The 21,320-nt window shown below is 42.2% G+C and overlaps 1 protein-coding gene across 4 annotated transcripts in view; it reads left to right on the top strand.

Annotated features, from left to right (window-relative positions):
- Positions 1–343: 343 nt before the first annotated feature.
- Positions 344–21,320, top strand: part of szt2 (SZT2 subunit of KICSTOR complex) — a 247,870-nt gene continuing 226,893 nt past the window's right edge. For 3 of the 4 annotated variants that reach the window (XM_047374205.1, XM_047374206.1, XM_047374203.1), the window contains exons 1-6: positions 345–566; positions 1,388–1,513; positions 10,148–10,321; positions 14,895–15,065; positions 16,628–16,750; positions 16,943–17,105. In XM_047374205.1, coding sequence (XP_047230161.1) covers positions 543–566; positions 1,388–1,513; positions 10,148–10,321; positions 14,895–15,065; positions 16,628–16,750; positions 16,943–17,105 — 781 coding nt within the window. In that variant the 5' untranslated portion in view covers positions 345–542. Of the gene's footprint in view, positions 567–1,387; positions 1,514–10,147; positions 10,322–14,894; positions 15,066–16,627; positions 16,751–16,942; positions 17,106–21,320 lie in introns of all 4 variants that reach the window. The other variant, XM_047374204.1, reaches the window with a different exon arrangement.

The raw sequence follows: 21,320 nt of genomic DNA, 5'->3' as shown, positions 1-21,320 counted from the left end.
ATAACATGAATTAAGATTAATATGAGGAGCATTAAGAACACAATCAATAGTCCTGAACAAGACACAAGGATTGTGACAGACACAATAATGTCAAAGAACCATTGTTTGATAACATTGGCAGCAGTCTTAATATTTGAAAGAACCCCTGCAGTTTGTCCTTCTGCAGATACAAATTATTATAAGATTTTTGAAAAGAAACAAAATATTTAATAGAATTTGATTATATATTATGTAATACTGATATTAATCCATCACGGACCACACTCCAAAGCAGTTGGTGGCGGTGATGCCAACTGCCAATAAACACCAGAAGAAGAAGAAGAAGAAGAAGAAGAAGGCGGCTACCAGCCAAAATTTTCACACTCCTTACCCGTCGGTGGCGGTAATGCACCATTAATTTGTTCTCCAACCGCCAATAAACAACACAAAAGAAGAAGAGTAGCAGCAGTTTCGATCCTGAGACGCTGCAGAAGCGATTGTTAAGACTGATTGTTTTTTACTGGATTTGCTGACATCCTTGCTGCTTCCATGCACTACCAGACATGACAGAGAGACAGGACACTCAGGTGACAGTCATAATTGACATAATTTGGAATTATGGGTCCGTTCTCGTTTTGCTTTAGCGCCCAGAACTTGACCAACTAAGTTCCGTTTTTAACCACGAGCAAAACTAGAAGCAGCTAAAGATTTTCTGTTGTAACATCCAGAGGAAGCAGATGCTGAGGTACTCGGTAGTTAACAGGAGTCAGATAACAAATATAAAGGTGCTTGCTGCAGATTTATTATCAGGCCTACAGATCCAAGGCAAAGGGACGGCAGCATTACGTTCACATTTCTTTTTGAGTGGTTTGATCTCCACTAAAGCTCCATACATTTTTACTTTAGGTTGTATTGTGGAAAATTAAAACTTGTTTACTCTTGGAACTTCCACACCGATGCTTCAACTAACAATATCCAAATAGTTTTTTTTTTGCTTTTTATTATTTTTAGTAGTGGAGTTCCGGTACATCTTTGTGGGACTGTTAGTCATATTAGAAGAAAATTAAGATGTAATTATCGATATTTTAGCAGTAGTTACAACTAAAATAACACATAGCAATGTGAAGAATTAAGAAATTGCTTTTACTGTTCTTGGTTTTACTGATTTGTAGCTTTTGGTGACTGCTTTGTGATTGATGTGGGTGTTGTGGCACTCATTGTCAGTGAGAAGTAGCATTTTTCTTTATATTTACCTAATCCAGTCTGTACCTCTCTGTACCTTGGACATACAGGGAAATTGTGCCAGAGAGCCAATAGGTTTTTGGTGCTTTTGTTACAATACTATTTATTTATTTAATTGCAACATCCTTACTTGCAGCACCATATACTGTGTGTTTTCCATTACAAGGTAGAGGAGGCTGACCAGATTTACCTGCTCATGAAGGAGGACTATCGGATATCTAGAAATGTGCGTCTGGCATGGTTTGTCAGCAAACTAAATCAAATCATCTGGCCAACGTCCACATCTGGATTGGTAAGCTTCCCAAAGATATCAAGTTGAGTTCCTCTCTTATCTGCTATCACATGCTTTCTGTGCCTGTGTATGATCTGCTGATTTCCAAAGTCTGAGTTGAAAAAAGCAATTTCTCATGTACTGACTGTCATCCCAAATATGTTATGCTGGCTGTTCTGCTGTACCTAATACAATCAGACATTTAATATGACTGCCTCTTATATCATTTGGCACACCCCTCAGCTAGTATCAACGTGAAAGTAGCAAATCTAGACAAAGGGGCAAGGGGTTTAACTGTATACTTTACCCAAATGGTTGTGCTTTATAAGCTTTTAAATCTCTTTCATAGCAGTCAGACAATATAATTATGAACCTGAAGAAATAAGTACAATGAGGACATTTAAAAGTAGGTGTGCCCAAGTTCAGTCCTTCAAAGCTACCATCCTGCAACCTTTAGATGCGCCCCTGCTTCACCACACCTGAATCTAATGAATGTCTTGTTCAATTCAATTCAAAAATACTTTATTAATCCCAAAGGGAAATTAAATGCTGTAGCTCATTATGAGGGTTTCTTCAAAGAGCCGTTGTAGATGCTGATGGCTGTGGGCAGGAAGGATCTCCTGTAGCGCTCCGTCTTACAGCAGGTCTGAAGAAGCCTCTGACTGAAGACACTCTGTTGTTGTAGGACAGTCTCATGAAGAGGATGCTCAGGTTTCTCCATAATGTTCTTCATTTTATGAAGAATCCTTCTTTCCACAATGATCTCCAGAGGTTCCAGAGGAGTCCCCACAACAGAGCCAGCCTTCTTTATCAGCTTGTTGAGCTTTTTTAAGTCCCTGGCTCTGATGCTGCTTCCCCAGCAGATGATGGCAGAAGAGATCACACTTTCCACAACAGACTTCTAGAAGATATGCAGCATCTTGCTGCAAACACCAAAGGACCTAAGCTTCTGCAAGAAGTACAGTCTGCTCTGTCCCTTCTTGTAGATGGCTTCACAGTTGCATCTCCACTCTAGTCTGTTGTCCAGGTGAACACCAAGGTATTTATTCTCCACCACCTCCACTTCTTCTCCCATGATAGAAATAGTTTTTGACTTATTCCTGTTTCTCTTCAAATCTACAATCATCTCCTTTGTTTTGGTCACGTTCAAGATGAGATGATTGTTTCCACACCATGTCACAAAGCGGTCCACCACCTTCCTGTACTCAGCATCTTGTCCATCTCTGATCCACCCCACGACTGCAGAATCATCCGAGCATTTCTGCAGATGACAGGAGTCTGTCTTGTACTGGAAGTCTGAGGTGTACAGAGTGAAATGGAATGGTGAGAGTACAGTCCCCTGTGGTGCTCCTGTGCTGCTGACTACCTGGTTAGACTCATAACCCTCCAGTCTCACAAACTGTGGTCTGTTTGTCAGGTAGTCTTTGATCCAAAAGATTGTTGAGGCCTCCACCTGAGTCTTCTGGAGTTTCTGACAAAGCAAATCAGGTTGGATTGTATTAAATGCACTGGAGAAATCAGATAACATGATCATCACAGTGCTGCTGGCTTTGTCCAGATGACAGTGGGTTTGTTGAAGCTGGTGTATGATGGCATCTTCAATTCCAACTCCACAGCGACAAGCAAACTGAAGGGGGTCCTGATGGTTTACTGTTTGCTTACTCAGGTGGGCCAACTCTCTAGGACCTTCATGATTTATGATTTATGTGCAACCTATTCGTGATGCGCATATGTGTCCCACAAATGCAATGGCATGATGGCCTCCTCAACTGATGATTCCTCTATACTATAGGTTAATAATAATTAGAATTATTCTAATTATAAAAGTTGTGTTGGAAACAAACTTCAAGCAGGCTCCGTGTGCGATGGCAGCTTCTAATATAATGTTTTTTGTCTTTCCGCTTTTTTTTATGTGACGTCCTGAATAGTTTTAAAGATTTAAAGTACTTTACATCATTTGTCTTCCAAATAGAAATATGGGAGGAATATTTACGCCAGCTATAATTGAGCTCAATGCGGAAACTAGATAGCGTCATTTAGATTTGACACATAGCCTATGTTTTATTCTGGCCATGGATCATAATTCAGCTCCTACCGTGTGAATGGCATTTAACCTTCTGCCACTCAATTTTAAATGTATTGCTTACACCGGGTGAGATAAATGAATTTGAACTTTTTGCCTTAATCTCGGACACTGAGATCTGTATTTCATATTCGGTGAATCTCCTCTTTATTGCCTTACTGACCGCCCCATGGTGCCATGGTTATTTGGACACGTGGTGGGTGCCTTCCCTATATTTATACTGCTTTGCATATGTATTTATGGCAACAGACCGGGTGGTTCCAACACCACGTACAGCTGCGCAGAATTCACAGCAAATTGGGATGTATAAAAGGTTATATGTGTGGTGACATGTCTACGCACAGTGTAGTACATCTGAATTTGTTTGTGCACCGCAAGTTTTAGAATTTCTCCCTATTGCCTTTTAGTATGAAAGCTGCTCACTCTTTTATACATGAGGCCCCAGGACTGGACTTGACTGCTTTAAAGTCTTGGGGCTTATAGTTTGAACTCCTGGAACGAAGTTATTGAATTTAATATTTATGCGTATTTCCAGAAAGACATTCCTTTTATCAGTCTAATCAGTGTTTGGACTTTGCCCTATATAGTTTACCATTTGTCAGTTATCTGCCCATCTGTGCCTCATTTTATGAGAGCCTAATTCAATCATGATGTTTTCCAGAAATGGGGAGATATGCATATTACCAGCCAAGCAGCTTTAGTGGATGTGTAGAAGAGGAATATTTAATTTGGGTCATCCTAGAACACAGATAGTTTAGGCCAGGGTCCCCAGTTAAAATAGCAGGAGGTCCACTCCCTCCCTCATCCAAAAACTTTGGGGTTCGAACATTTTAAATCATGAAACAAAAATATTTTCTTTCATCTTTAGTTAACATTTAATTAACACTAGAGTTTTTTTAACTACTCATCACTTATTCATAGGCCCATAATATCATCTGCTGAATTGAAAAAAGCAATCCAATTAAGGTACTAACATTAAACACACTTTGAATGGCTCAGTCGAGCTGGGTCTCTGCAACTTGGCATAATGCTTCTCTTTGTGCTTGTGACAGGCATGGCAATTTGCTTAACCTTTTCATTAAGTTGTTGTCATTCTTTTCCATCATAAGGTGTTTCTGCCAAAGCTTCCATGCACTCTTTGATCATTTCCTAGTCAGTGAAAGGCTTTTTGTTTTTCCAAAAATTACAGTGAACACTCGTATGCTCACTGTTGTGCGGTAAGAGACTATGTTTCTGTCCATTCATCTTTAAATGTGTGATTTTCATAGTCTACTTTATGTATGTTTGATGAAACATGACAACTACAGTTGCAAACATTGATCCTTTATTTATCTAAAACTGGTGTCACTTTGTTTGCGTATATGTTCATAGGACATACTGGTCCATTGAACTGTCATAGCTTTTGAATGCCTGGTTTCCCTTTTTTTTATGGAATTCTAGATTTAGGAATGACTCTCTAATGACATAGCTTGAAAGACAGTCTGCATTTAAATTCTGTCCCCTCCAGAAGAAAACTTTACTCATCTGCACAGTTGTTCATCGGAGAGCCACAACTGCACACTATTTCTTAACATGCTGGTTGTTATGGTCTAGTGGTATTTTAAGCTTGCACTGTGTGGATGTTGCTTCGTCGGCTTTTTGGGGATGAAGCTCTCCTGTGAGAGTGTGGCCATGTCCTATGGGAGGGGGTGATTCATGGCGTTTGGGTTCGGGGACATGTGTTCGATATCTGTGTCCTAGTTGGGGATGGCCTAGTGGGGAAATTCATGTCGGGTTTATAGGGGGTGGAGGGCTCATGGGGTTGGGATCGGAATTCACTGGGGGTTGGAACTATTTTATTCTGTGGCGGCTCTGGTTGGCGGGCTTGTTTGGACCATGTGGACCCCTCTTTTGTACATGGCCCCCTCCCCGGATGAGGATGGGGGTGATTGGGGACTGGGGGCGGGTCGGGGGGGCGCTGTCTGCCCGCCTCTGCCCCAGGAGGAAAGAGGACCACCTCCTGGGTCCGGGGGCTGGTTGTCCCTATGGGGTATTGGCACCTGGACTTGGGGAGTATAGAGTATGTATGGGGAGTGTGAGTGAGTTTACTTGTGGTTCTCGGTATCCAGGGCTGGGTGCTTTGGTGCGTGCTGGCTCACTCCCGGTGGCTGCTTGCCGGGGCCTGGACCCCTGGGCTCAGTCAGGCCTCTGCTTGGGGAGTGATATGTCCCGGGGTCTCATGTCTCTGGTTCCATGGCTGGATCTGCGTAGACGGCTGCCGGCGGGGCCTGTGGGCTTGTCGCTGCAGCTCCCTAGGGCTTCTGCACTGTGGCTGCTGGGTGGTTCCCCTGGGATCCTCCCCAGCCCTGGGGTTCCTGTGCTCTTGGGGGCCTTTGGATGTCTGTGGATCGGATCTCCTCCGTATCTGTCCTGGGTCCAGGGGGCGGGTCTGTGGCTCCTCACACTCACTATTGCATATTTTTATGGAAACCTTGTATACACTCAAACCCACAGGTGTTTAGACAACAATTTTGAGTGCTACTCTGCCAGACAGGATACGGTTAAAATAAAGAAGATGCATAGACAGTGGAGTAGAGGATGGCAGGACATGAAGAGGTTCAGAGCATTTGCATTAAACCTGGAACTGTGTTCTCTTTATCGCATAAAAGTATAAAAAATTAAAAATATTAGATAAATAAATATGAGATGAATAAATATGAGTTCATACTCTATTAACTTAGGTTTACATAAAAAAACAAACTTGGGGAAATGTGTATTTTTTTTTATGGACATGAACAATTTAACGTGTTCTGATCATCAGCACTGCATTAAAACATTTGTCTCACAGAACTGTGGCAAAATAGTTAGTGATTATTGCCAACAATAACTTAAAATATCACAAATGTGTTACGGGCTGCACCATAGAGCAGTTGGAAGCACTGTTGCCTTGCTGCAAGAAGGTCTTGGGTTCAACTCCCGGCCAGGAGTCTTTCTGCATGGAGTTTACATGTTCTCCCCGTGCATGGTGGGTTTTCTCCGGGTCCTCCGGCTTCCTCCCACAGTCCAAAAACATGACTCTTAGGTTAATTGGTCTCTCTGAAATTGCCCTTAGGTGTGATAACTCATTCACAAAGGGCGGCTTTCCAAAACCTGGGGCTTTCTAAAAGGAATGGAAAATGCGCTATAGCTCATAAAGGGAGTTTGATTCTTAAGAATCATTCTCTTAAGAACTATGGCTTTGCACACTTTTATATGTTACCAGTGATGTGTCTGAAGTTGGACCACACAGCATAAGCTGGTGTCAAGTTTACAAGGCAGATGTAACGGTGACTAGAACAAGTCATTTCTCATGTTTCTCACATGTTTTCTTTGTTTTTTACTGCGTCCTATCCGGCAGAGTATCGCTCAGATTTGTTGTCTGAGTGCCAAAAAATTGCCCAAGAGATTTACTTTCACAAGCGGAGCATCACGGCTAATGCTTTAAAGCTCTACTTGATATTTATAAAATAAACTTTATTATAAACTTCTTTGGGAATATTTCAATTGTTACGGACACGGAGACTGAAATGAAAAGGAAAAAAGAAGCTCAAAAAAGAGAGAGATGGGGGGAAAAAGGGGAGAAAAGGGGGAAAGAGTGGAGGAGAGAAAGAAGGATGAAGAGAATACAAGATTACACCCTGCTTGCTTATACACCTGCAGCTGTTTTTTTTTTTTTTTAACAAAGTAGTACACTGTAATTCTAAATATAAAATGTACTTAGTGAGAGGTGCAGCCCAATATAGAACATCTGTGTATCTGTCAACACCTGAAGCTTAACACCTGTGAGTATGGGTGTAGACGTGCTTTTGTATACAAGGTTTCTCCACAAAAATATGCAATAGCGAGTGTGAGGACCCACAGACCTGCCCCATGGTCCCTGGACGGACACTGAGGAGATCCGAGCCACAGACATCTAAAGGCCCCCCAAAGCACAGGAACCCCAGGAGAACCACCACCGGGACTACCACAACCCCCCCAGAGAAGAGCAGTGGAGAGTCCCAGGGGAACCACCCAGCAGCGACAGTGTAGAAGCCCCAGGGAGCCGCAGCAACGAGCCAACAGGCCCCGCCGGCAGCCGTCCACGCCCGAGCAGATCCAGCCATGGACCCAGAGGCCCTAGACCCCGGGACACACCACCCCCCAAGCAGTGGCCCGGCAGAGCCCAGGGGGCCAGGCCCCGGCAAGCAGCCACCGGGATTGAGCCAGCACACACCAAAGCACCCGGCCCCGAACACCGAGAACCACAAGTACACCAGCAAGCAGAGACTCCAACCACCGGCAGGCGGTGTGGCGGGGAGGAACCTGATCCAGGAGAGGGAGCAGTCCAAGACCCAACCTGTCGAAAAAACAAACAAAAACAAAACAGGCACACACAGCCACAATCACCCACTCCCACCCTCATGCATACACATAAAATCACTCACACCCAACGTAAGAATAAACAACAATGGACGTCATACACGCACTCACACTCCCCATGCATACTCTATACACCCAGGTCCAGGCGCCGGTACCCCCTAGGGGCAACCAGCCCCCGGACCCAGGAGGTGGTCCTCTTTCCTCCTGGGGCAGAGGCAGGCAGACAGCGCCGGTACTGCCTAGACCCGGGTGACCCTCGGCCTGGCTCCCGCCCCCCCGCCCCGAACCCAGTCCCCAACAACCCCCATCCACCTCTGGAGATTTTTGGTTTTTTAAAAAGGGATTGAGAACTACTAGTTTAACTGATTTTCAGACCTATTAAGCACCAGTTGCAACATGATTTGTTTTTAATGTAAGATATTTTTTGTTATCTGGCTATCTAAATTTATTGTAGGCAGTAAGAAAATCTACCCCTAAAATAAATTTTAAAAATAAAGCCAGTTTGCTTGGCTTCTTCAGATCTGTTTGCCCCTTCATTAATTTGTACCCTTCACCCTTACCCTAAATAAATAATGTTTATCAGTTTATTTTTTCTTTTAGTTAATCTCTATAATTTAAACAAATACTTAACGTATAAATCCTCAAAATTCAAGTATAATTAAAGTAAGTATAATTTAATTGGATTGCATTTTATTTTTACAGGCTTTCCAGTACATTCTAGTTTTACTGATTTTGCTTCTAACGGACCATTTGACCCTTAAATATGAGAGATCACGGCCACTGATCAGACCTAAATACGTCTAAACAACCACCTGCTGGTAGACACTGTTTATCAAGGTCACATAACCTTACAGTAAATTATGAGTACGTCAAAGGAAATTACTTTTACCAGTTGTTAAAGTAGGAATGAAACATCCCTAAGGCTGGTCATAGATTGATGTTTGGTTGCACTACATTCCGTGACAAAAAGCTCCATTTTCAACCACTAAACAGTTTTTTGGAAAATACAACCCAGTTTCCAATGAAGTTGGAACATTGTGTAAAACAAACAAAAACAGAATGCAGTGATTTGCAAATCCTGTTGAACATATATTGAATTGAATACACTACAAAGACAATATATTTATTGTTCAAACTGATAAACTTTATTATTTTTTGCAAATATTCGCTCATTTTGAATTTGACACCCGGAAACGTTGCTGGATTCTCTGGGCCCCAACTCATCTGAGGCAGACTGACGCAAAGTGGAAAACTGTGCTGTGGTCTGACAAGTCCACATTTCAAATTGTTTCTTGAAATCATGGACATCGTGTCCTTCGGGCCATTGAGGAAAATGAATGATGGATTGTTATTAGCACAAAGTGTGTTTTAGTGCCCATGCCATGGGTAACTTGCACACCTGTGAAGGCACCATTAATGCGCATTTAGGTTTTAGAACAACATATGCTGCCATCCAAGCAACATCTTCTTCAGGGACGTCCCTGCTTATTTCAGCAAGACAATACCACATTCTGCAAGTGTTACAACAACGTGGCTTTTTAGTAAAAGAGTACATAGGTTCTAGGCTGGCCTGCTTGCAGTTCAGACCTGTTTCTCATTGAAAATGTGTGGTGCATTATGAAGCACAAAATACGACACTGGAGACCCTGGACAGTTGAGCAACTAAAGTTGGACATCAAGCAAGAATGGCGAGGAATTCCACCTCCAAAATGTCAACAATTAGTGTCCTCAGTTCCTAAACAATTGAGTGTGGTTAAAAGGAAAGGTGATGTAACACAGTCATAAATATGCATCAAATTCAAAACGAGTGAATATAAACAAAGTTTATCAGATTGAACATTAAATGTCTTGTCTTTGTCATGTATTAAATTGCATAAAGGTTGAACACAATTTGCAAATCATTTTTCTAAATTTTTATTGACATTTTGTACAACGTTCCAACTTTAATGGCTCCAACACTACTGAGTTTTAATTAAAACTGTAAACTGGATTAAATACATCATAAAGTTTTGTACTGATATTTATTTTTTTAGACTTTTGGTACATTACATTTTCACGGTGACACTGTTCCTGTATGTTCTTTCTTTGCAGTGCTATTTCCTCTCGTTTTTTTCCTTGTCATCTTTACAGATGTCTCTACATTGATAAAATTGCAAATAATATCTCAATGATGTTTGATGGATTTTTTTAAACAGCAAAACTCCGAAAATGAGTTGGACCTGGTTGCTGTCCAACCGAAGGGATGGCAGCCAATTTCCATCCCCACCACAGACCCCTGTGTTTTGATGCCGTCCACCAGAGCCACCTTTCTGGCCCGCAGGTATCGCTTCATCATTGAGCTGGACCTCAGCCCTTCCACAGGAATTGTGGTAAGACCTAGAGTAGTGATCAGAAGATAACACACACCTATAAAGGTTGTATATGTCATATTTCAGGCTTCTAATGTGTCTTTCGAATATATATATTTTTTCAATTTAGAATGATTTTACAAGATGGTACTGCACTTTTACTTAAAAGCAAGTTGATATGGACTTAGAATATTTGTGTAGATTCCCTTTAAGATTTCCTTTGAGTCATAATTATATAAGCTTGGTGATGGCTACCAAGTATGAAGTGTTTGGCAGCAGTGTAACTTCCTATGGAACATCCTAGAAAATGTAACTGGGGTCTTTATTTTTAACTGAGTGTGTGTGTGTATATACAGGGGTTGGACAATGAAACTGAAACACCTGTCATTTTAGTGTGGGAGGTTTCATGGCTAAATTGGACCAGCCTGGTAGCCAGTCTTCATTGATTGCACATTGCACCAGTAAGAGCAGAATGTGAAGGTTCAATTAGCAGGGTAAGAGCAAAGTTTTGCTCAAAATATTGAAATGCACACAACATTATGGGTGACATACCAGAGTTCAAAAGAGGACAAATTGCTGGTGCACGTCTTGCTGGCGCATCTGTGACCAAGACAGCAAGTCTTTGTGATGTATCAAGAGCCACGGTATCCAGGGTAATGTCAGCATACCACCAAGAAGGACGAACCACATACAACAGGATTAACTGTGGACGCAAGAGGAAGCTGTCTGAAAGGGATGTTCGGGTGCTAACCTGGATTGTATCCGAAAAACATAAAACCACGGCTGCCCAAATCACGGCAGAATTAAATGTGCACCTCAACTATCCGGTTTCCACCAGGACTGTCGGTCGGGAGCACCACAAGGTCAATATACACGGCCAGGCTGCTATAGCCAAACCTTTGGTCACTCATCCAATGCCAAACGTTGGTTTCAATGGTGCAAGGAGCATACATCTTGGGCTGTGGACAATGTGAAACATGTATTGTTCTCTGATGAGTCCACCTTTACTGTTTTCCCCACATCCGGGAGAGTTACGGTGTGGAGAAGCCCCAAAGAAGCATACCACCAAGACTGTTGCATGCCCAGAGTGAAGCATGGGGGTGGATCAGTGATGGTTTGGGCTGCCATATCATGGCATTCCCTTACCCCAATACTTGTGCTAGATGGGAGCGTCACTGCCAAGTACTGCCGAACCATTCTTTAGGACCATGTGCATCCAATGGTTCAAACATTGTATCCTGAAGGCGGTGCCGTGTATCAGGATGACGACTGGTGAAAGATTGGTTTGATGAACATGAAAGTGAAGTTGAACATCTCCCATGGCCTGCACAGTCACCAGATCTAAATATTATTGAGCCACTTTGGGGTGTTTTGGAGGAGCGAGTCAGGAAACCTTTTCCTCAACCAGTATCACGTAGTGACCTGGCCACTATCCTGCAAGAAGAATGGCTTAAAATCCCTCTGACCACTGTGCAGGACTTGTATATGTCATTCCCAAGACGAATTGATGCTGTATTGGCTGCGAAAGGAGGCCCTACACCATACTAATAAATTATTGTGGTCTAAAACCAGGTGTTTCAGTTTCATTGTCCAACCCCTGTATATATACCGTAAATTACGGACTACAGAGCGCACCTGAATAAAAGCCGCATGCTCTAATCTTAGAAAGAAAACCAATTTTGTACTTGTACAGGCTGCGCCGGATTTTAAGCCGCGGGTGTCCCACGTTGTAAAATGACAGAAAGATATTACACGTGAGAAATTTTTAACTTTTAATTTAATCCGTATGGTAATATAAACAATGCATAGACAATTATATACTGCTTTTTTTCGAACAGTGCCTGTAACACGGCTACCTTTAAATATACGTATGTTATCAGTAACGCATAAATGACGTTGCTATTGCTTTTTTACTGAACAGTGCACGAACAACATTCCAATATCTCCTAACTGATATACACTGCAGCCTACCAGGTCAAAAGTAATTGATTGCCTTCTTCATCTTCTTCCTGCGCACTGAAACCATCAAAGTCCTGTTCTTCAGTGTCCGAATTAAACAGCCTCAGAATCTCGTCACTCACTTCAGCCTCTTCGTTGTCGCTCTCATTTGAGCGCACCCGGTCCCCTTAATCACCCACCAACATTCATAAGTGACATAAACATCCGCCAGAAAGCTTAGGTACTGAGAAGTGGTCTGTGGTCCCCACCGGCAGAACCACTCCTTTATTAAGTGTGTCTTGCTAATCGCCAAAGATTTCCCCTTGTTCTCTATTCCACTTGCACAACAGCATGTGAAATTGATTGTCAATCAGTGTTGCTTCCTAAGTGGACAGTTTGATTCACTTGGAGTTGTTTTGTGTTGTTTAAGTGTTCCCTTTTATTTATATATAATATATATATATAGTACAGACCAAACGTTTGGACACACCTTCTCATTAAAATAGTTTTCTTTATTTTCATGAATTAACACATGTGCAATTATATTATATTTCTTATATTTTCTAAATATTTAGCTTTTTCTGCAAATTTTCAAGATTGTATTTTTTACAAAATGGTAAATCTTACCCTTCTAAGGCCCAAGGTGTTTTTTTACATGCATTTTTTATTTCTCTTTGCTATTTGGACTTATTGGAACCTAATTAGAATAAAAACTAAGCATCATCTTTTGATATGATGCACTTTTGGAGAAAAACACAGTCCACATACAGTACAGACCAAAGGTTTGGACACACATTCTCATTCAAAGAGTTGTCCTTATTTTCATGACTATGAATATTGTAGCTTCACACTGAAGGCATCAAAACTATGAATTAACACATGTGGAATTATATACTGAACAAAAAAGTGTGAAACAACTGAAAATGTGTGTCTTATATTCTAGGTTCTTCAAAGTAGCCACCTTTTGCTTTGATTACTGCTACGCACACTCTTGGCATTCTGTTGATGAGCTTCAAGAGGTAGTCACCTGAAATGGTTTTCACTTCACAGGTGTGCCCTGTCAGGTTTAATAAGTGGGATTTCAAGCCTTATAAATGGGGTTGGGACCATCAGTTGTGTTGTGCAGGAGGTGGATACAGTACACAGCTGATAGTCCTACTGAATAGACTGTTAGAATTTGTATTATGGCAAGAAAAAAGCAGGTAAGTAAAGAAAAACAAGTGGCCATCATTACTTTAAGAAACAAAGGTCAGTCAGTCCGAACAATTGGGAAAACTTTGAAAGTGTCCCCAAGTGTAGTCGCAAAACCCATCAAGCGCTACAAAGAAACTGGCTCACATGAGGACCGCCCCAGGAAAGGAACACAAAGAGTCACCTCTGCTGCGGACGATAGGTTCACCCGAGTCACCAGCCTCAGAAATCGCAGGTTAAATGCAGCTCAGATTAGAGAACAGCTCAATGCCACACAGAGTTCTAGCAGCAGACACATCTCTAGAACAACTGTTAAGAATCAGTGTGAATCAGGCCTTCATGGTAAAATAGCTGCTAGGAAACCACTACTGACAGGCAACAAGCAGAAGAGATTTGTTTGGGCTAAAGAACACAAGGAATGGACATTAGACCAGTGGAAATCTGTGCTTTGGTCTGATGAGTCCAAGTTTGCGATCTTTGGTTCCAACCTCCGTGTCTTTGTGTGGCGCAGAAGAGGTGAACGGATGGACTCTACATGCCTGGTACCCACCGTGAAGCATGGAGGAGGTGTGATGGTGTGGGGGTGCTTTGCTGGTGACACTGTTGGGAATTTATTCAAAATTGAAGGCATACTGAACCAGCATGGCTACCACAGCATCTTGCAGCGGCATGCTATTCCATCCGGTTTGCGTTTAGTTGGACCATCATTTATTTTTCAACAGGACAATGACCCCAAACACACCTCCAGGCTGTGTAAGGGCTATTTGACCAAGAAGGAGAGTGATGGGGTGCTGCGCCAGATGACCTGGCCTCCACAGTCACCGGACCTGAATCCAATCAAGATGGTTTGGGGTGAGCTGGACCGCAGAGTGAAGGCAAAAGGGCCAACAAGTGCTAAGTATCTCTGGGAACTCCTTCAATACTGTTGGAAAACCATTTCAGGTGACTACCTCTTGAAGCTCATCAACAGAATGCCAAGAGTGTGTGGAGCAGTAAACAAAGCAAAAGGTGGCTACTTTGAAGAACCTAGAATATAAGACATATTTTCTGTTTTTTCACACTTTTTTGTTCAGTATATAATTCCACATGTGTTAATTCATAGTTTTGATGCCTTGAGTGTGAAGCTACAATATTCATAGTCATGAAAATAAGGACAACTCTTTGAATGAGAATGTGTGTCCAAACCTTTGGTCTGTACTGTATGTGGACTGTGTTTTTCTCCAAAAGTACATCATATCAAAAGATGATGCTTAGTTTTTATTCTAATTAGGTTCCAATAAGTCCAAATAGCAAAGAGAAATAAAAAATGCATGTAAAAAAACACCTTGGGCCTTAGGAGGGTAAGATTTACCATTTTGAAAAAAATACAAAATCTTTCAATGAGAAGGTGTGTCCAAACTTTTGGTCTGTGCTGTATATTTTCTACATGATGTGTTTTTAACTTGTCTTGTTTTCTACACTGCAGGATGACAGCACAGGCGAGATGATTTTTGATGAAGTGTTTCATGCGTTGTCAAAGTGCCTGTCTGGACTGGCTCGACCATTTAAAGTTCCTGGAACAGATCTGCTTTTGAGGCCCAAGATCTTTATCACCATTTTGGTTTATTCATCAATTATTGGTCTCACTTCACATCAGGTTTATATATATACGTGTGTGTGTGTGTGTGTGTGTGTGTGTGTGTGTGTGTGTGTATATATGTATACATACAGTGCCTTGCGAATGTATTCGGCCCCCTTTAACTTTTCAACCCTTTGGCACATTTCAGGCTTCAAACATAAAGATATAAAATTCTAATTTTTTGTGAAGAATCAACAACAAGTGGGACACAATCGTGAAGTGGAATGATATTTATTGGATGTGTCAAACCTTTTTAACAAATAAAAAACTGAAAAGTGGGGCTTGCAATATTATTCGGCCCCCTTGCTTTAATACTTTGTAGCGCCACCCTTTGCTGCAATTACAGATGCAAGTCGCTTGGGGTATGTTTCTATCAGTTTTGCACATTGAGAGACTGAAATTCTTGTACATTCTTCCTTGCAAAACAGCTGGAGCTCAGTGAGGTTGGATGGAGAGCGTTCGTGAACAGCAGTCTTCAGCTCTTTCCACAGATTCTCGATTGGATTCAGGTCTGGACTTTGACTTGGCCAATCCAACACCTGGATACGTGTATTTGTGAACCATTCCATTGTCGATTTGGCTTTATGTTTTGGATCATTGTCTTGTTGGAAGATAAATCTCCGTCCCAGTCTCAGGTCTCTTGCAGACTCCAACAGGTTTTCTTCCTGAATGGTCCTGTATTTGGCCCCATCCATCTTCCCATCAATTTTGACCATCTTCCCTGTCCTCCTGATGAAAAGCAGGCCCAAACCATGATGCTGCCACCACCATGTTTGACAGTGGGGATGGTGTGTTAAGAGTGATGAGCTGTGTTGCTTTTACGCCACACTCCAGCCACATGAGGTCTAACATTGTCCTGCATTAGGAGGAACCCAGGGCCAACCGCACCAGCATATGGTCTCACAAGGGGTCTGAGGATCTCATCTTGGTACCTAATGGCAGTCAGGCTACCTCTGGCGAACACATGGAGGGCTGTGCGGCCCTCCAAAGAAATGCCACCCCACACCATTACTGACCCACTGCCAAACCGGTCATGCTGAAGGATGTTGCAGGCAGCAGATCGCTCTCCATGGTGTCTCCAGACTCTGTCACGTCTGTCACATGTGCTCAGTGTGAACCTGCTTACATTTGTGAAGAGCACAGGGTGCCAGTGGTGAATTTGCCAATCCTGGTGTTCTCTGGGAAATGCCAAGTGTCCTGCAACCTCCATTTGAGGACGTTGGGCTCTCATACCATCCTCATGGAGTCAGTTTCTAACCATTTGTACAGACACATGCACATTTGTGGCCTGCTGGAGGTCATTTTGCAGAGTTCTGGCAGTGCTCCTCCTGTTCCTCCTTGCACAAAAGCAGAGGTAGCGGTCCTGCTGTTGGGTTGTTGCCCTCTTACGGCCTCCTCCACGTCTCCTGGTGTACTGACCTGTTTCCTGGTAGCGCCTCCAGGCTCTGGACACTACGCTGACAGACACAGCAAACCTTCTTGCCACAGCTCGCATTGATGTGCCATATGAGAGAGAGAGAGAGAGAGAATGAATGAATGAATGAATGAATGAATGATGGAGGTGTTGTTGTCACTTGCAGGTTTTGGTGCAGGGATGTCAGCTTGACAAAACAAACCTGAACGAGTTCTTGCATCAGATCTACCAACAGCTCAGAGCTCTGGAAAGCAACACAGCAGAAGTCCTGCATCAGAAGCTACAACAGGTATGCTCTCTGAGCTGTTATGTTGTCTTGTTGACATAGGCATTCCGTCACTGCATACTGTGATAATCCATGATTACAAAGTAATTAAAGTGTTCACCTTTTAAAGCAATTTTTTCATTAAATTGTTAAAATATTTCCCATCATGTGAGACTCGATTGTTATTGCAGAGTTAATAGAATTGTTTATTGATAGCTTGAGGAATCAAGACAAAACCTTAATCACCATAACAACAACTTGGAAGAGAAACCTCACAGGAAGCAGGGGATGTCAGTGGTGTCAGCTGATATGGGTCTTGTCAGCATGGTACGCCAGGGGATCCTGGCCCTTCAGCTCCTGCCCCCAAATTCCAGTGCAGGTAGGCTTGAATTAAGAACTCAGAATTAGAAATGTTTATCTTTTCTTTATTCTTTGCTTGCTGAGCTGATAAAAGTTTTCTTTAAAAAGAAAAAGCAAAACATCCCATTTTTACCTTTAAACCCCACTCAAACTAATTTTATGGAAATTATCACAACCATGAAGTACTTAAAATTATCTTGTCAAGCAGCATTCACACTGTTGTGATCCGGCAGTTGTTTGGACATTTTCAGTGAACAGAGGTTGACCCTGCTCTAGAGCTGGATAGTATGGACAAAAATATAACGTTTGTGTTAATGCTGTATTGCATTAACAATGTTGTGTTCCTTTTTCTCTTTATTTTTGGTTATATGCTGAGTACGCATTCATACTATAGAGATCCTGTTTGCAATTATTATCCCGTCTAAACACTTTTCGTTGGTATGTAACTACTTCTGCATACCTTACGCTATTTCAACCCTTCCACTATCAAAATATTCAGCTATTTCTTCATTAAATAGTTAAAATATTTCTCATCGTGTGAGACTCGATTGTTATTGCAGAACTAATAGAATTGTTTATTAATAGCTTGAGGAACCAAGACAAAACCTTGATCACCATAACAACAACTTGGAAGAGAAACCTCACAGGAAGGTTTCTCTTATTTAGGACATTATGACTATATTGTTTGGTATCTTTACTTTTTTTATATTTCTTATATTTTCTAAATATTTAGCTTTTTCTGCAAATTTTAAGATTGTATTTTTTTCAAAATGATAAATCTTACCCTTCTAAGGCCCAAGGTGTTTTTTTACATGCATTTTTTATTTCTCTTTGCTATTTGGACTTATTGGAACCTAATTAGAATAAAAACTAAGCGTCATCTTTTGATATGATGCACTTTTGGAGAAAAACACAGTCCACATACAGTACAGACCAAAGGTTTGGACACATTCTCATTCAAAGAGTTGTCCTTATTTTCATGACTATGAATATTGTAGCTTCACACTGAAGGCATCAAAACTATGAATTAACACATGTGGAATTATATACTGAACAAAAAAGTGTGAAACAACTGAAAATTTGTGTCTTATATTCTAGGTTCTTCAAAGTAGCCACCTTTTGCTTTGATTACTGCTACGCACATTCTTGGCATTCTGTTGATGAGCTTCACCTGTGAAATGGTTTTCACTTCACAGGTGTGCCCTGTCAGGTTTAATAAGTGGGATTTCAAGCCTTATAAATGGGGTTGGGACCATCAGTTGTGTTGTGCAGGAGGTGGATACAGTACACAGCTGATAGTCCTACTGAATAGACTGTTAGAATTTGTATTATGGCAAGAAAAAAGCCGCTAAGTAAAGAAAAACGAATGGCCATCATTACCTTAAGAAATGAAGGTCAGTCAGTCCGAACAATTGGGAAAACTTTGAAAGTGTCCCCAAGCACAGTCGCAAATCCATCAAGCGCTACAAAGAAACTGGCTCACATGAGGACCGCCCCAGGAAAGGAAGACCAAGAGTCACCTCTGCTGCGGACAAGAAGTTCATCCGAGTCACCAACCTCAGAAATCGCAGGTTAACAGCAGCTCAGATTAGAGAACAGGTCAATGCCACCCAGAGTTCTAGCAGCAGACACATCTCTAGAACAACTGTTAAGAGGAGACTGTGTGAATCAGGCCTTCATGGTAAAATAGTTGCTAGGAAACCACTGCTGAGCACAGGCAACAAGCAGAAGAGACTTGTTTGGACTAAAGAACACAAGGAATGGACATTAGACCAGTGGAAATCTGTGCTTTGGTCTGATGAGTCCAAGTTTGAGATCTTTGGTTCCAACCACCGTGTCTTTGTGTGGCGCAGAAGAGGTGAATGGATGGACTCTACATACCTGGTTCCCACCGTGAAGCATGGAGGAGGAGGTGTGATGGTGTGGGGGTGCTTTGCTGGTGACACTGTTGGGGATTTATTCAAAATTGAAGGCATACTGAACCAGCATGGCTACCACAGCATCTTGCAGCGGCATGCTATTCCATCCAGTTTGCGTTTAGTTGGACCATCATTTATTTTTCAACAGGACAATGACCCCAAACACACCTCCAGGCTGTGTAAGGGCTATTTGACCAAGAAGGAGAGTGATGGGGTGCTGCGCCAGATGACCTGGCCTCCACAGTCACCGGACCTGAATCCAATCAAGATGGTTTGGGGTGAGCTGGACCGCAGAGTGAAGGCAAAAGGGCCAACAAGTGCTAAGTATCTCTGGGAACTCCTTCAAGACTGTTGGAAAACCATTTCAGGTGACTACCTCTTGAAGCTCATCAACAGAATGTCAAGTGTGTGGAGCAGTAATCAAAGCAAAAGGTGGCTACTTTGAAGAACCTAGAATATAAGACATATTTTCTGTTTTTTCACACTTTTTTGTTCAGTATATAATTCCACATGTGTTAATCAATAGTTTTGATGCCTTCAGTGTGAAGCTACAATATTCATAGTCATGAAAATAAAGAAAACTCTTTGAATGAGAAGGTGTGTCCAAACCTTTGGTCTGTACTGTGTGTGGATTCCGGTTCCGAATTTCCACAAAACACAATACAGTCACCTGTGTGTAATAGAGTGAAAAACTCTTTATTTCAACCGTGAACACAGCACTTTTTTCCCGACTGTTTTCCATGTGTGAACAACACATACACGCATATTTTTGAAGCAAAAAGAAACCAGCAAAAAGTTGCACGACACCATTGTATGCCTGTGGTCGCTGAGCCGCTGGAGATTCTTAAAAATTCAGCAAAACATTTGCACTCTTTGAAAGCTATCTATTTCCACATATTTTGATAAAGCAGAAACTCAGTTTTTTGTTTTTTTGCAGCACTAGAGACCTTTATTTTTTATTTATTTTTGCGGCAGTAGGTAGACAGGAAAGAGGGCAAAGAGAGGGGGAGACGTTTGGTAAAAGTCGCCTGGTCCGGGACACGAACCCAGGACAGCCACATGGAGGACTATAGCCTCTGCACATGGTGGCGCACTTCACTCCTAAACCACCAGCACCAGCACCGCGCCCTCCATTCAAAGTTTAAACTGGTCACAAGCAATTATGCCATCTTCATATGATTCAGCTTTTTGCAAGTTTCATTTTTGAATTTTTACAATGTGATTTATTGACTGAATGATCCAACTAATACAGTGAGCACTCTGACTGCTGTCTGCTTTTCCACAAATTGCCCTTGTTCGTACAAATTTCACGCTACATTAATTTATACATCAAAATACAGTGCATCCGGAAAGTTTTCACATTTCTTTTACATTTAGTTATGTCACAGCCTTTTTCCAAATGGTATAAAATTAATCTCTTTCCTAAACATTCTACATACAATACCCCATTATGACAATGTAAAAAAGTTTTTTTGAGATTGTTGCAAATTTATTATAAATAGAAAACTAAGAACTCCTGCCTCAAGTGGAGGAGTTCAAGTATCTCGGGGTCTTGTTCACAAGTGAGGGAAGAATGGAGAGGGAGATCTACAGACGGATCAGTGCGGCTGACGCAGTAATGGGGGCACTGTGGCGGTCCGTTGTGGTGAAGAGAATGCTGAGCCAAAAAACGATGCTCTCGATTTACTCGTCGTTCTACGTTCCCACCCTCACCTATGGCCATGAACCTTGGGTCATGACCGAAATAATGAGATCCTAGGTACAAGCGGCTGAAATGACCTTCCTCCGTAAGGTGGCCGGGCACTCCCTTAGAGATAGGGGGAGGAGCTCGGCCATCCGGGAGGGGCACGGAGTAGAGCCGGTGCTCCTCCACATTGAGAGGAGCCAGTTGAGGTGGCTCGGGCATCTATACCGGATGCCTCCTGGACGCCTTCCTCGGGAGGTGTTCCAGGCACGTCCCACCGGGAGGAGGACGCCCCAGGACAGGCTGGAGGGACTATGTCTCTCGGCTGGCCTGGGAACGCCTTGGGCTCCTCCCGGAGGAGCTGGAGGAGGTGTCTTGGGAGAGGGACGTCTGGGTGTCTCTGTTGAGTCTGCTGCCCCTGTGACCCGGTCCCGGATAAAGCGGAAGACTACAAGTACGAGAAAACTAAGAAATCATATTTGCATAAGTATTCACAGCCATTGCTCAATACTTTGTGATATACCTTTGTGTTGTGATTATCATTATGATTGTATTATTTAATATTTAATTAAATAATAATTCGGTGTGTCAAGTGTGACACTGTGAATAACAGCCCAATAAGGCGGTGGTA

Source organism: Girardinichthys multiradiatus, chromosome 9 (assembly GCF_021462225.1).
Source record: "Girardinichthys multiradiatus isolate DD_20200921_A chromosome 9, DD_fGirMul_XY1, whole genome shotgun sequence".
Lineage (NCBI taxonomy): Eukaryota > Metazoa > Chordata > Actinopteri > Cyprinodontiformes > Goodeidae > Girardinichthys > Girardinichthys multiradiatus.
Note: the sequence above shows the minus strand (reverse complement) of the source record. Positions and strands in the feature narration are given on the sequence as shown.